At 39.0% G+C, this 16,196-nt stretch overlaps 1 protein-coding gene across 4 annotated transcripts in view; it reads right to left on the bottom strand.

Annotated features, from left to right (window-relative positions):
• Positions 1-16,196, bottom strand: part of cadm2b (cell adhesion molecule 2b) — a 149,914-nt gene that overhangs the window by 16,295 nt on the left and 117,423 nt on the right. For all 4 annotated transcript variants that reach the window (XM_022189210.2, XM_022189209.2, XM_022189211.2 and 1 more), the window contains 2 exons: positions 6,563-6,715; positions 3,990-4,127 (listed from right to left, as the gene is read on the bottom strand). In XM_022189210.2, coding sequence (XP_022044902.1) covers positions 3,990-4,127; positions 6,563-6,715 — 291 coding nt within the window. The remainder of the gene's footprint in view (positions 1-3,989; positions 4,128-6,562; positions 6,716-16,196) is intronic.

The following is a 16,196-nucleotide window of genomic DNA, read 5'->3' as shown; positions in this document are numbered from 1 at the left end:
TCAAACATGAGGACATTTCTAAGTGACCTCAAACTTTTGAACAGTAGTATATATCACTACATGCTGAACAGCTGCAGGTCTTTAATAAACCAACATCTTGATCGTGCTCATCTGCAGCAGAGTCACAACGATTAAGAAGCTAACTACTGCATGAATGAGGCACTTTGTCTAATTTCGGATCATGGCCTTGACGAAGGTAAAAATATCAAAACTGAAGAAGTGGCAGATGAGAGGGTCACTTTCAGAGGAAAAGAGGTCAGTTATTATATAAAGGAATTAATAAATTCATAAAATAAAATGATCCAGAACAGGAAATGAACAGACGAAATGCAGAGGAACCTTCTCAGTCAGATCTGGTCAACATCACTGACTCAGAAAACGCATACATAGATGTACAGCTTTAAAATATAAAAAGGCAGCAGCGGATTATGATAAAATTACATTGATTTATCAAGCTGTTCCTGTTGTAGTTACCCTTTCAGAGAATCATTAAAATCCATTTACAAAATGAGTGTTTATGGGAAAAGAAATCTATGTTTACCAATTATCATAATTGTCAGTAAGGAAATTGTGGAATTGAAAAATTTGGGAGAAGCCCTTTTGTTGTAGTTTTGTCTAAACTATGACATATACCAGTTACCTTGGAATTAACTGAATCAAGAGAGAGTGGCTCCACTTGAGTTAAAAAACATCTTTTGAGCTGAGGCATATATTCCATACACATAGCTTGTTATATTTCGTGGAAATTAGGTTGATTCAATGATTTAAAGCAAGGTTAGACCATAATTTGCATTTTAGAAATATCAGGATGTCAGTTTTTGAAAGATAGTGCTAAGGTTCAAACATATTTCAAATACAAGAAGAAGGCTTGAAGTTACCTGACATGGTTTACTGACTTGCATAGTAGAGTATTTATCACAGTAGATGCTGTGTAAGGAAACACTGATCAGCAGACCTCTTTAGATTAAAGAAGCATGTAGTGCAAACATGAATCAGTTAGGCCAGTTTGTTTTCATATTCTTTGGCAGCAAACACGTCTTAATGTTTTTTCACTGATTGTTGGCTCTGTTGCCAACTTTCACATTTCACAAAGTCAACAACAAAGTCAGGAAGTTAAGAGGAAGAAATGCACACAGCACCATAATATCAGTGGAAAATGTTGGTTGAAAAATAGACTTTTTGTGATATTTAAACTTTGCTCTGCTTGTTATTAAAAACAGGAAGCAGTCACAATTAAAAACGGGGTACACAGCTTTGATAATAACATATTTCTTAATTGTCTAGTTTCAAATGTCTTGATTTCTTTCCTAGCACTGAATAGAAATTTTGAATGTGCCTTTGTGCTGCTGTGAAAGGAAAATATAGGCCACTTTATGTATGCAAGGAGAGTGACAGTGGGTGGATTTTTCCTCAATAGATTACAATTTGAAGCCTAGCTGTCATTCAGCGACACAAGTAATTTGTATGGCTCTATACTCTGTAAACAAATTATTTGACACTAGATGACAGTTGCATTTTGAGGTTTGTAATGCTGTGTGCTTCTAATATAAATTGTTGAAAAACAAATCATCAGAGCATGAAATAAATATGACATGTTTTTGCTATTACACCTGCTGTCGTCTTGGAGCTTTGTAGACTGGTCCCCCAGTGGGGATAGATTTGACTGACAGCAGACACTGGCGGGAATGATCTTCCACAGAAGAACCAATGGCAAAACATGCTGCTCCCAGCACATACTCACTAAAGAAAGCTTTGAAGCAGCACCTACAAAAAGGTTTGGATCCGGAGCACTGATTGACATACCCCCTCTTTGACACTTTGACATGGAAATGAAGTTTTTAAGTCAAGCCCTGCAGTCTCTGCCATGTTCTTTAGCGGTCTTTGACTTGGAGATACATCACACTAGGTCTGTTTGCCCAAGTGGCTTCATAAAACCCACTGTACGAAGGTAAAGCTAATAAAAGCACATTTGTATACAAGGCACGAGTTTGGGGCAGACTTAGGGCACCTGATCTCTTTTAGAATAATGCAGTTTGCACATCACACATCCTAGGTAAAATATAAATGCATCAAGTCATTTTTTGTTTTAATTCCCTTATGCATTCTTGTGATGCCTACCGACTTGGCAATGGAATAATGATATTACATTTTTATTGATACCAAAAAAAGACAGAGGCTGAAGCTATGTATAAAATTTTGCCACCTCTTGAACTTTGTCAGATGACATTTTGTTTTTTAGCTTCTGTGCATATGTCCATACATGCTAGGAATATACATTTTGAGCTTTAAGGATTTATTTTAAAGTGCATTTCAAAACATAAAGCACAAAAGAGATCATCTCCGTGCCTCTTGAGATGGACAGCAAGTCTGGCTGTGATGCTGTGTGCCAGCTCTCCACTGGCCTTTCAGGAAGCTACGTGCATGTCATTTCAACAAGAAAACTTCATATCTTGGCCCCTCTCCCATCAATCATCATGCCATGTTGGGCAGACACAGACAGAACCACCAAGAAAAAGCTCTCTGGTGCAAATCTTCAATAAAGAGCAACTGTCACACTGAGCTCCACAGCAGGCTCCATTACATTAAAGAGCTCCATGCAGCATACCTCTGCCATCAAATTGAGGAAAAACATTCCATGCCTATTTTTTTAATGTTTTTGTCTTTTCTGTGCTTTTTACAAAGAAGAAATAAGATTGTGATAAAAGCTTTAAAAATACAAAGTGCGAGCTTCAGACAGTTTGGAGGGAGGTATACAAGGAAGTGAAAGCTTGTAAGACACACTGTGTAGCCACAGAAAACTTGTACCGGTTTATTGTGATCAGCACACATTACAGTGCACCATCTGCTGCCTAATACATTGTCTCTGTCCGTGCCTTTTTCAGTCTGAGTGAAACTAGTGATCTAGCCACTCGGAGTCTGCGGTCTTGTGTCCTCCTTCACTCGTTTGACTAATATAATTGCTGCTGTTCGAATAAAGGAGACCTCAGTTAGAGCCAGTCGGGCATTCGATGGCTGACAAGAACAAATAGGAAGCAAGAACAACTCAACACATACAAACAGTGAAGAGAATTTCTATAACCAGGATAAAATAACATCCATTATCTATTTACCACTTAATCCTCATTAGGGTCATGGGGGGCTGGAGTTCATCCCAGCTGACGACAGGGGACACCCTCAACAGGTCATCAGTCTATCACAGGGCTACATATAGAGACAAACATTCACACCTTTGGAGAATTTAGAATCATCAGTTAATCTGAGCATATTTTTGAACTGTGGGAGGAAGCTGGAGTACTTGGAGAAAACCCACACATGCACAAGGAGAAAATTCAAACTCCATGCAGAAAGATCCCAGGTCCAGGCTGAGAGGCTGCGAGGTGACGGTGCTAACCACAGAGCTACTGTGCAGCCCAATGAAATAACACATATATCTTTGTTTTCTTTAGATTAATTTCTGGCTCTAATTTCTAAAATGTAGGACTTTGATGCTGTTTAGTTTTTTCCAATCTAAACTGAATTTGGAGGAATTTTAATTGAACAAGTCCGAGAACAACCTCTAGACTTGACCTTCTCATTTCTGATAATCAGCTCTAGCATTGCATGATTGATTTGTTTTCTTCTTAATCAACCAGCTGAGTACATCATTACTTTGGTGGCACTGACAGTGAATACCGAATGCTGTGCAGAACTTTATGTTTACATACACTTAACTTTATAATTAGAATCAGAGAGAGGCACTCCTCTATGTCTTTGCCTCGGTTAGGTAGCGAACAGTGCAACGATATTTGACAGCTTCCAAGGACAGCGGCAATGCTGGCTTTGAGCCATGCAAATCATGGCACGACTAAACCCTGGCCGGAGGAACAATGCATGAATATGAGTACAAAGGAATGCAGCAGCTGAATGACTTGACAGTAAGGTTGTCTCCCAGAGGGCAGAAGCGGTAACAGAGGATGCAATGCTCTGTTAAATTCACACCACATGCTTACCTTGGACCTCTTTGTCATTTCGGAACCATCGAATATGGGCAGCTGGTTTGCTGCCTGATGTGGTGCACGTCAGGGTGATTACGTCCCTCTCCTTGGCTGGTTTGGTAAATCCTGTAATCTCTGGCCGTGCTGGGACTCCTGTGATGCATGTAAATGTAAATAACATACTAAATGCATGCTGAGTGACAACCGAACGAGTGCTAAAGGTTGTTTTCCTCTGATAATAATAATAAAAAAAAATACTGTTTGACAATATCCATTTTCAGATATTCATACAGTCATCTTCTCTCAGAGACAAGATCAAATTTGCCATTATGTTAGAGCTTTTTCTAATGTTTGGTTTAAAGGCGGGAGGGACAGTGGAGCACTGACAACATGTAGTAGTAAGAACAACAATAAAAAAAAAATAAAAAAAAAAAACAACAAAAATCCCATAGGCATTATGTGAAGCAGATAACAGCTCACAGTAAATGCAAAGAAAAAAAGAAAATAAGTTGCATATTGCACTTTTTTTGAAAGAAAGGAGAAAAAATGCATTTCCAATAATCTTTGATGCAAAGTTGCTGTGGTTACTTTCCTCATGTATTACTGAAAAATGCTTCATCGTCTCACAGAAAGTGTAGATAAATAAGCTCTAAAAGTGTTGGCAGTTTGACTTACACACGTGGACAAAATTGTTGGTACCCCTCAGTTAAAGAAGGAAAAACCCACAATTCTCACTGAAATCACTTGAAACTCACAAAAGTAACAATGAATAAAAATTTATTTAAAATTAAATAATCAAAATCAGCCATCACTTTTGAATTGTTGATTAACATAATTATTTAAAAAAACAAACTAATGAAATAGGGCTGGACAAAAATGATGGTACCCATAACTTAATATTTTGTTGCACAACCTTTTGAGGCAATCACTGCAATTAAACGATTTCTGTATTTGTCAATGAGCGTTCTGCAGCTGTCAACAGGTATTTTGGCCCACTCCTCATGAGCAAACAGCTCCAGTTGTCTCAGGTTTGATGGGTGTCTTCTCCAAATGGCATGTTTCAGCTCCTTCCACATATGTTCAATGGGATTCAGATCTGGGCTCATAGAAGGCCACTTTAGAATAGTCCAACGCTTTTCTCTCAGCCATTCTTGGGTGTTTTTGGCTGTGTGTTTTGGATCGTTGTCCTGTTGGAAGACCCATGACCTGCGACTGAGACCAAGCTTTCTGACACTAGGCAGCACATTTCTCTCCAGAATGCCTTGATAGTCTTCAGATTTCATCGTACCTTGCACACTTTCAAGACACCCTGTGCCAGATGCAGCAAAGCAGCCCCAAAACATTACTGAGCCTCCTCCATGTTTCACCGTAGGGACAGTGTTCTTTTCTTCGTATGCTTGGTTTTTGAGTCTATGAACATAGAGTTGATGTGCCTTACCAAAAAGCTCCAGTTTGGTCTCATCTGTCCAAAGGACATTCTCCCAGAAGCTTTGTGGCTTGTCAACATGCATTTTTGCAAATTCCAGTCTGGCTTTTTTATGAGTTTTTTTCAGCAGTGGTGTCCTCCTTGGTCGTCTCCCATGAAGTCCACTTTGGCTCAAACAACGACGAATGGTGCGATCTGACACTGATGTACCTTGGCCTTGGAGTTCACCTTTAATTTCTTTGGAGGTTGCTCTGGGCTCTTTGGATACAATTCCAACGATCCGTCTCTTCAATTTGTCATCAATTTTCCTCTTGCGGCCACGTCCAGGGAGGTTGGCTACTGTCCCGTGGGTCTTGAACTTCTGAATAATATGAGCCACTGTTGTCTCAGGAACTTCAAGCTGTTTAGAGATGGTCTTATAGCCTTTACCTTTAAGATGTTTGTCTATAATTTTTTTTCGGATGTCCTGGGACAATTCTCTCCTTCGCTTTCTGTTGTCCATGTTCAGTGTGGTACACACCTTTTCACCAAACAGCAGGGTGACCACTTGTCTCCCTTTAAATAGGCAGACTGACTGATTATGAGTTTGGAAACACCTGTGATGTCAATTAAATGACACACCTGAGTTAATCATGTCACTCTGGTCAAATAGTTTTCAATCTTTTATAGAGGTACCATCATTTTTGTCCAGGCCTGTTTCATTAGTTTGTTTTTTCAAATAATTATGTTAATCAACAATTCAAAAGTAATGGCTGTTTTTGATTATTTAATTTTCAATAAATTTTTATTTATTGTTACTTTTGTGAGTTTCAAGTGATTTCAGTGAGAATTGTGGGTTTTTCCTTCTTTAACTGAGGGGTACCAACAATTTTGTCCACGTGTGTATTTTATATTTTTTGTGATTATCCTCCAGCACACCTGTCTTGTAGAGGTGTGAAAAAATATTAATTTATTTTCTTACTGTTCTTCCTGGCAAATAAAATAAACATTTCCAGCTTGCAAGTCTTTTATTCTCACATGCAGTGGGATAATATGATGCGGAAATGCTTTATTTTCATACACAAAACTATAACTCAAAACGTGCAGACATTCATGCTGTCAGAACGTGAGTAATTAGCAACAGATAAGCGGCCTGGAGAGTACACAAAATGGACATGCTCACCCAGAACAGTGAGAAAGGCCTTGGTGGTCTTGACAGGCATGGTGAAGAGCGAGCAGGTGTACTGGCCCTCGTCTGACAGGCTGACGTCACTGATTCTAATGGTGAGCTCCTGTGATGAGGCTCGCACCAGCTCGATTCTGTGATCCCTCAGAGCTAAACAAAACAAAATACAAAGGAACACACAAACAATCACAGAGAGCACAGAAAAAAAAAAAAGACAGAGTTCACTAATGGGCAAATTTACACTGAATTCACAGATGGCAGACAACGTGTAGAGGTAGCATATGCGACTCATATGACCATTACCGGAACAAGGGACTGTGCGTTCAGTTATTTCAAATAGCTGTCAAATGCTGCAAACGCATACTGTGGCCAATAGCTCGAAACATTTTCTTTACATTTGCATTCTAGGCTGACAGGCTTATTCACAGTCAGGGGGAATACACAGGGCATCAGTGGGAGGCACTGAAGCGTAGCAACAGAAAAAAAAAACCTATATACGTAGATTACAGTATTTATTTTGGTAATCACTTACATCCTAGGTATAGATTTTCACTTAAACATTTTTAGCAACTGGCTCCGTCTGTGACATTTTCCGCTCACATTCATATCACATAGCTCACGCTTCGAACAGACTAAATAATTTCACAAGTGCTGACAGGCAATAGTGCACACAAGGTCAGAGCAATTATTCAATGTAACGGACACCTCGATCCATTATGTATACAGTGGTATCAAATCAGGATAATTATACCATGTTTTACAAATTTCTGCTGTCCATATAAATTAAAAAATGTAAATCAAACGGTTCTGTGCTTACAAAGAAATTGAAACACACTTTTCTCTACTTAAAAACCATAAAGGTTAAATAAATACATTAATAAATAAAAATCAACTTGATTATTTAATATTTTTTCATTAATTATTTTTCAATACATTATTGTTAAAATGTTCTGTACATTAATTGCAACAAAATGCAGACTTAAAGTGAAAAACAAGAACAATACTCATAGTGAAATAAAAATAGCTGCTACAGTTGCATACAAATCACTGCTAATAACACAGATAATCCAGTAATCATCATCATGAAAATTCGTACAACGTATTTTGAAGTAAAACCTTTTTGCATTCCCCTAACTCGCCAGACACCTTCACCGCTGCCCATGTGTGACTACACCTTATTAAACGTATAAAGCCACATATCTAAGCCGAAAAAGGTCATCTCGTACCTGTCATCTCTTATACAATTTCAAATTCAGAATCACCTGCTCCTACAAGCGACCAACCACAGAGGGCAGGAAGGAAAGTGCTCTTCATTGAATAAATTACATATTCTTAATCCTCAATCCCTTCAGGCCTGGCCAGCTCTCTCCCTGGACCCTCTTTCATCTGAAGTAATTTGAACTCTATTGAATTGCACTACACGGGGAAAATCTGACAAAATGCAGCAGGAGTAGGTACTGATTAGGATTTAATCATTGTGGTAAATGTAAAGTGGCGTCCTACCAGATAAAGCAGAAATCTCTACGAAAATCATTAATCACTCGGGTTGTTTCCATTTGATTTTAGCGATAACCATACACAGCAGACATGTGATACACGATCAAATTAGATTGGCTGAAATGGTTATTAGGTTTACACAGACATAGGTCATTATCAACAACACCGTTCTTCGGCTGCAATTACACCATATCATCTGATGATCGTTATCGTATAATCGCCCACACTAGAAAGGAAAAAAAAGATTGATACCCCTAAGAAGTTTCATATTAGACACTCTTTGTTTTCCAAGAATAAAGAGCAGTGTAAATAAAAAACAATCTTCAAGCCAGAATTAAAATTTAATAACAAGCTGTACCATCAGGCAGTCAGCTTATTATGTGCTACGGGGCTTAATACAAACATTTGATAGTCTTACTGTAGCAAACAGCATCCTGAAACAAAGCTGCCTGATGTTCTTTGTAGTTAAGCATTCTCACTACAGAGCTTGAAAATGCCCAGAGGCTCTAGCAGAAAACAGCAAACCCTTTGGTAGATGGATGCATTGGAGAGGTGATGGGGTCTAAGCAAACAGGAACTAAAAAGATATGGAAGTACAGGCTGGGAGGATCAAAGCTTTGGACAAGATGACATACTATGCTTCCCCTTGCCCATATCCTTCTTTCTCTGCAACACAGAGGAAAGACGGGAAGAAACAGGCCAACTTTTCTTCATCTTAAGCCCCTGTTCCTGGAAGCACAAACACCTCTGAGATGCTGATAAATGCTTTGTTTTCCGTCTTGCGAAAGGGATTTGTTAAGAGAAACCTCATGTCTTTTGGTTAAAGTGATATTCTGTCCAAAATCTGTAGGCGTAAAAAGTGAAAAAGAACTGTAGTTTAGTCCAGTAGCTGTGATCAGCTTGAATTGATGTCTGTTACAACAGATTTAAAGTTGACAAGAAGAATTAGAAAGACACTTCCCAAGCTACTGCACCATAATCCACTTCTTAGGGGTTAGTTTTAGTTATTATTAAAAACTGGTAACATTTTGGCAAAGTATGGCTACAGCTTCCACGATGCCAAGACTCTGAGGGTCTCAAAAAAATAACAAAGTTTAAAAAATCCTTTTAAGAATGTCAGCTTCTCTGTACATGTGGGGTATTACTATAAATACCAGTGACCAAAGACAGCACAGTTCACCGATAATTTCATTGAGCATCAAGTAGAATATAGCTCATTTTCTGTATCTCCAGAACCACATCAAATTACTATTCAAAATTGAGATACATGTAAATGCAGATGCTGAAATGTGGTCTCTAATAGGCTGAATCCAAGTAAAGGCTGAGAAGCAACCTGAAGTTAAACAAAAGATGGTCCTGACTGGTGCATTTTTGTCAGACAGCCATTGGCACTGCACAGCACAGCACGTGGGTCAATGACATTATGATCGAATGAAATGTACAAAGGTTTGAATAACCCAAAGACAAGGGTTATCTATTACTCAAACAGCATATGGCCAGGAAACCATTCTACTAGAATCCAATCCAGGCTAGAGGCCCAGATTGTGGGCAGATCCGTCACAATCAGACCCAAATGCCAACGGCTGACAAAGCTTTTTTCCAGGTGCTTTAGGAAATCAATGTGATGAAAAGGTTCATTTCTCCCAAACCCTAGATAGCTCTTGTGCTGTTCATTCTGCTTAGGCAGAAACATAAATCTGCACCCTGACCTTGTGTATGCTGCAGCCTTGCAGCATGCCAGCTTAATAGCATGGCAGCAGTACATCTCCAGTGATGGAGGCCTTACCAAGGCTGTCTCAAATCAGTAAAACTGACACCCCAGTTCTCCCTCAGGGCAAGGGACACTGTTGCTATGGTCCTTTGATGCAAAGTAATGTTGCCTTGTTTCCCTGACAGTCCTTTGCACCATCAACCGTGTCAGTAGAAAACCAAACTGTGGTCTCCTGAGACAACTGGAGTTTGTCAGATTAGGTTTTAACAGTCCAGGCCAATTTTGCTATCAGCTATCTGAATGTACTATGTCCAAGCACCGGACTTAACACATTAAACAGCTGCTAAAATGACTTACTATAATATGGTGTGCAGTTTTGACATATATAAGACTCACTGACAGTCTGGTTAGTAGCTACATTAGCTCTGCCCTCAAATAAAACTGGAAGCAGGGGAACTGGAAGAGCAATTATCACATGGCATTCACGTTTGCACTCCAATGAGTAGCAGACAGATGTTAACCAATGTCTCTAATCCAAAATGATCAAGCATCTTCTGACAGTCCAGATAGAAAAGGACATTTTACATCTATCCATTAGTCTTGGAAACAAGCTGATGGCTTTCGGGTTCAGCCAAAATATGTTACATCCGTAGTGTGTCCCCATTTGGCCATTTTTGCATGGCCTGTAACCACTTTGAGCTAGTCCTGAAATGTGAAAGCACTAGCCGTCCTTCAGTGAGAACACAGCATCCTGGCACACCCCCCACCCGCTCTCCAGCCAGGGGCTTCACTCTTTGCAATTAGACTGTGTTTGCTGCTGGCTGTGCTCGCGCAGTGACTGTGTGGGCGATTCTGGACGTGTTCCAGGTCTATAGTGGTGCAGGCAGGGGGCTCTTTCCCACCACACATGTGGCTGCAATTAAGAGAAGGAAAGAGCCTTGTTCCAGAGGGCTATTGTCACTGCCCGCACTCTGAGATCCCACAGAGCAGATGCTACTCAAATTGGACTAATTTTCAGCGCTTGAAGGATGGAAGGAAAGAGGGAGGAATTCTTCCAGCAACTGTGTTACGTACCTTCTTCCTCAAGCAGTGAATAATGAGACTGAATATATTTTTGTCCAACCGTTTCTCAGCCCACTGACAGAAGCCTGGTTGTGCACTATGGGTTTTTGTTTTTTTTGGCTTTGAGAGCATTTTTCATATGAATTCTCTAAATGAAATTTATATTAAACGAGTGCTGTGTGGGGTTACATAATTCTGTTGGTTTACAAGCAGACATGTAAAACAATAACTTAGCTGTTTTAAAAAGAACCTAACATTTTTCAGATGGGTCTGAAACTTCTGAAGGATTTTAAATGCAACATATTTTTCAATATTCTATAGATACATTTTATAAGCGACTGCAGTAAGCCTAAGAGCTTAGTATAGCATACACAAGAACAGCTCTTCACACTAGTTATAACAGCTGAGTGTATAGCACCATAATGGTTGATGCACACTTCAGTGAAGATGGAGGTAAACCAGTACACTTAAAAGCCCATTAGTCCCTGAAGAAAGACATCAGCTGTGGCCATGAGACCCTTTCTTCATTTTGACGCCAGAAAAACAGTCACTGAAAAGTAAACAACACTTGTAAGAACAAACTCATGGCTTGTCACCTGTGAAAATTGTTTTTCCCCAGACATTTGAGGAAATTATGGGAAAGCATTTAATATTTTCATTTATGCATCAGCTCCATGGTATGCTTCAGTCTCTCACACTTTGTTCATATATGGCTTCTCTTGACACCTTTTCACATTTTTGTAATGTTTGATTGTTATTTAAAGTAAATTAAAGTAAATGCATTGCACAAAACAAGAGTGAAAACAACAACATTGTGGTTGAGTCAATTTCAAACTGAGAACAGATTTAGTACAGACATTTGAGATCAAGCTGAGGTAAATGTCATTCACTTGCTTACAACAGACCCACCAACAAATATTGTATGTTTACTAGAATGGAGGTTTAAATGTGCTTTCATTGGTGCTCACTCCACTAATTGCATCCTTGGTAATTATCCTCCATTCTCTCAAGCTAATGAATGTTTTAATGCTCACATTAGAGCATTCATTTAGCACATAACAGCATTTTGATTACTACAAGCCAATTAAGATCAATTTTGCTATGTGACCTTTATGATCCAGACTGAATGCCCCAATTAAATGTCATGAATGATGAACCATGAACTTCTGAGAGATGGAAGTGAAATGAGAAAAAGTGATGTACAACCTGCTACAGCATGTCTGTATATGCTGTGTACGTTTCTATATCGCTGCACACAGGGTAGATCAAATGAGCAATTTGTTATCTGCCTTTGACATGCAACCTGCGGTAGCTTTCCATTAATTGCATTATTCATATCCACCATATCTGACAAAAGGTTCTTCTTCCATTCTGTATGCCTCCACGAATGTCATTACCATTCCCTGCAGCCTCACTACTTATGTTTTATCCTTTTCCCAGAGAAGCCAAAAGTGAAGTAAATCATAATGAAGAGAGCAAAGGACAGCTCTGTTCTCATTTGTCCAGCTCAGTAATAGTAATTCATAACACCGGCAACAAATAAAAGGGATAACTCTACAAAAGACATATGGTCTAAATCAATTTTTTCCTTATGGCATTCCAACAGAGAGCTGCTCCCTTGCAGTAACCACTAATTGGCCTAATGTATGAAGGATGCATTGGCCTCGCTATTAAGGCATGCTATTTCTGTCGTCTCAGGTCTGTGGCAGTAATGCGTTGGATTGTGCATGCTGGTCTTTGCCATAATATAGCCTGAAGCCTCTGAGGTGGCAACAATCAACCAAGACTCAGATATACATAATGGATGAGGAGGAGCGTGCCAGAGAGCCAGCTGGCATGATATAAGAAGAAGGCTGTGTTCAGCGTCAGACAAATACACAGAGACAGTCCAACCCATATGGATCGAATGTGGGAATCCAGCAAGGTTAACAATCTCTTGGAGATCGACAAGGTTTGACTGAGCCTCTTATGGGATGGAATGAGATATCGTTTGCAAACTGACCAGCAATACGTTTCGCTTTAGTGGTCAGCAAGCCACTATTTTCTGTCTACCTGCAACTGTATCTTTTATCCTCCTTGCAGACATGACATTGCTGTGTAGGCAAATTCTAGGTCACATCTTATAGGATGCACTGCTGGAATTAAGGTCTCCCACTGGGTTTATAAACTAATAATGCACCCTTAAGATCCTTCCTCTGTTGCATGTTGCAATCAAATCAACAGAAGGTCAGCTGAAGTAGTCTAGTCGTTAATGGATACAGTCATTACCATAAAATAATAGCATGACTTGTTTTTTAAAATGCCTTGAATTACCTGTGTTTATGAGGTCAAACAAAGCAGGCACAGAGGTACTGTGAAACTGTTAGACGAAAGCAAAAGGCAGGATGTCGGGATCAATTGTTGGTGTGCAAAGTATTAGTAGAATTTTGACATCATATTGGGTTGCACCTGCTAATATTTGTCACTTTCAACCATGTCAACCTAAGGCTATATATATATTTTTTATTTTCATAAAAAACAAAACAAAACATTCCTAATTTCAGTCAGTAACAGCTCCACAACTGTAAAGCCCGCATTAACAACTTTGACCTGAATGGATAGAGGCACATGTAAGAACTTTAAAATACCATGAACCTCCTTATCCTCATCACTTAAATTTACGTTGCTACTTCTGCCTAATCAAAAATGTAAATTAGAGAGTAAAACAGTGAGCCATTAAACACCAATGTTATTGGACCTGATCTAAATACCCCCAGCTGCGAGTATACCAGATTTGATGAAACGTAAATGAAGCACAACAATTTTACATCAATGTTTATCACAGCAGTATTATCATTACATGTGTGTCACTCAGCAACCTTTAGAAAATGGTGGCTGGTCATGTCTTAATAACAGATATAGTCTATTTTCAGTATCTCTAGTGCCATAAGGTCAACCATAACTAATATTCATGCAGGTAGCTAAAGTGATCCAAACTTAACCAAATCTTTAGCACAGATGTAGTAGATATAAAATACTTTTGTGTCTTTTGGAAAATTGTGATTTATTTATTTATTTATTCTTGCCCTGACTAAAATTATTGATGCAAAAATAACCCTTACATATGCTACCAATTTTACTGTCAACCAAGAGTAGATTTATGGTACTCAGTGTCTTTGAGAGACACAAAAATCCTTTTCTCCTTGGCTGCAAGAGCTACTCTTTTTTTCCGTATTCTCATTTGTCAGTCCTGAATTAAAATGGAGCAAATTATAGTCAGGGCAAAGATCAGATGTTGTCTTACTTTACCCAGCAGCTGTAAAACTCAGCTGATATAATATGGAACGTCAGGTTATATATTTTTTTAGATGTTTCTCTTTAGTCCACTATAGTTTCTCAAAGGAATTTAAAAGGTCATTTTAATACTCCCTTTCCTGCTGCACTATTTTATATCAAACTCCAAACGCATCCAGACAAATGCCCTTATCTTTAATGCCAAGCTTAAGGGAGTGAGTAGATTTCAGAAAAATGCCTCACAGCATCATTATTTGTATGTGCTGAGCATCCAGAATCACACATAAAAGCTGTAAAAGATGACTCTCCTTTGGATTACACATGCACAATGACAGACTACTCCCATTCCCTCTGTGAAGTGAGAATGGGAGAAACTTGCATGTGCATCAAATGCTAACATATGGCCATGCTGTCATGAACTCCCCAGAGGACTGTAGTACACAGAGAGGTGGACAACACAGACAACAGACAGAGACAACAAGTACAGAGAAGAGGTAGTTTTTATCTAAACAGCAGGTTAAAAAAAAAAAAGATGCCTAAAAACAGTGAGGAAGAGGAAAATGTAACATAGCAGCAATAATCTAAACTACTCAGAGATAGAAGTCTATGAGCAGCTGTTCATCAGAAGGAGAGAACATCCTGCCTCAAGCTCAGTCAGTCAGCAGCTAGTTGTTGGACTGAAAGGTAGCATAGGGTTGAATCTAACATTTTTCATTGGCTCTACAAGAAGGCACAACAAACTGGAGGAGGAGGACAGTTGCAGCCCTCTGCCAAGCAATTAACTGGTGATTTGGCACAGCAGAGATTTCTTCCCAGGTGTCCCACCCTGTTCTTCGTATGGAGCTTGTGTTGTTCCACGCCTCCCGTTTCTCCTGATGGCCTCACAGGCATCGTATTAGTTGTGCCAATAAAGCTTTTCATTTGGCCGTAGGAGATGGAGAAGAAGTGTTCCCACACTTAGCCCTGGCAACCTCTGCTGAGTGGACTACATTCGTTTTGTCATCCTTATTGCTTAGGAAAAGGATTCTGTCATGCAGTATAAATGGTTGCCCAAGAAAGGCAAAGTGGCCCATATGCATTGTTCTCTCTAAGCTCTCTTTGCATGCTTATGGCAGCAGCATTCCATATTTACAAGTGGATACAGATTGTTGCTTTGCATTCATAAGAAATATGAACAAAACACATTGGTACCATTTCTGCCGAATGAAATAGCCAAACGATTAAGTTTAATTCATCACACATTACATATCTACAAACAACAAAGAAATGAAGACTAAAGTTATTTTCTGATAAGAATTTGTTATTTTGAAAAGTGGTACTGCAAATCAAATATTAAAATATTCAATACTGCAGATAAATAACCCTAAAAATAATGGACTTGGTTTGATGACTTGTGCTTGAATTCAAATCCTTTGGGTACATTCACACCATTCACAAAAGAGTATCTGTTTAAGATTCAGTTAACTTCCGTTTAATTGTATTTGAAAGTAATTTCATCTAATAAAACACCTTAGACCTCATTACTAAATCCAATCAGTTGTGAGGGAGGAAGGTATTTCTTCAAACCAGGCTGTGACTCTTATTCTGCTGGTTCACTCTGGCATCTCGCTCCCATCTATTGTTATTCAGAGGGAAAGTTCATCTTCAATCACTGAACCAATGATATTGTATTAGCAGCAACAGCATAAATGAAATGGGTAATATGCTGTGAGAAACACTGAAAGATGAACACCACAACCCTTACAAGACCAGTCCACTGTTATACTTCCTTTCACACCATTTCCAATTTATCAACTCCAGACTTTTGTCACCTTTAAATTGGATTTGGCTGGTGAGCGCACATCATAATTCATTCTGGTTCAAGACTTGTTTCACAAGGTTGCAACAGTGTACTTTCTTCTCAGAGTGACATCCAAACAGCTATACAAATGTAGGGCAGCTAAAATACTAATTAAGCCCAATCATCTCACAATCCACAGGCGTTACAGTGTTGTAAACAACACTGTCAGTGTTGCATGATTACAAAAGTACATTTCAAAAACAGTCTATTTCTGATTAGTTGGTGCCCTGGGACATCAATGGAAACAT

The sequence above is a fragment of the Acanthochromis polyacanthus genome, chromosome 13, assembly GCF_021347895.1.
Source record: "Acanthochromis polyacanthus isolate Apoly-LR-REF ecotype Palm Island chromosome 13, KAUST_Apoly_ChrSc, whole genome shotgun sequence".
NCBI lineage: Eukaryota > Metazoa > Chordata > Actinopteri > Pomacentridae > Acanthochromis > Acanthochromis polyacanthus.
This window is presented reverse-complemented; position numbering and strand designations above follow the sequence as displayed.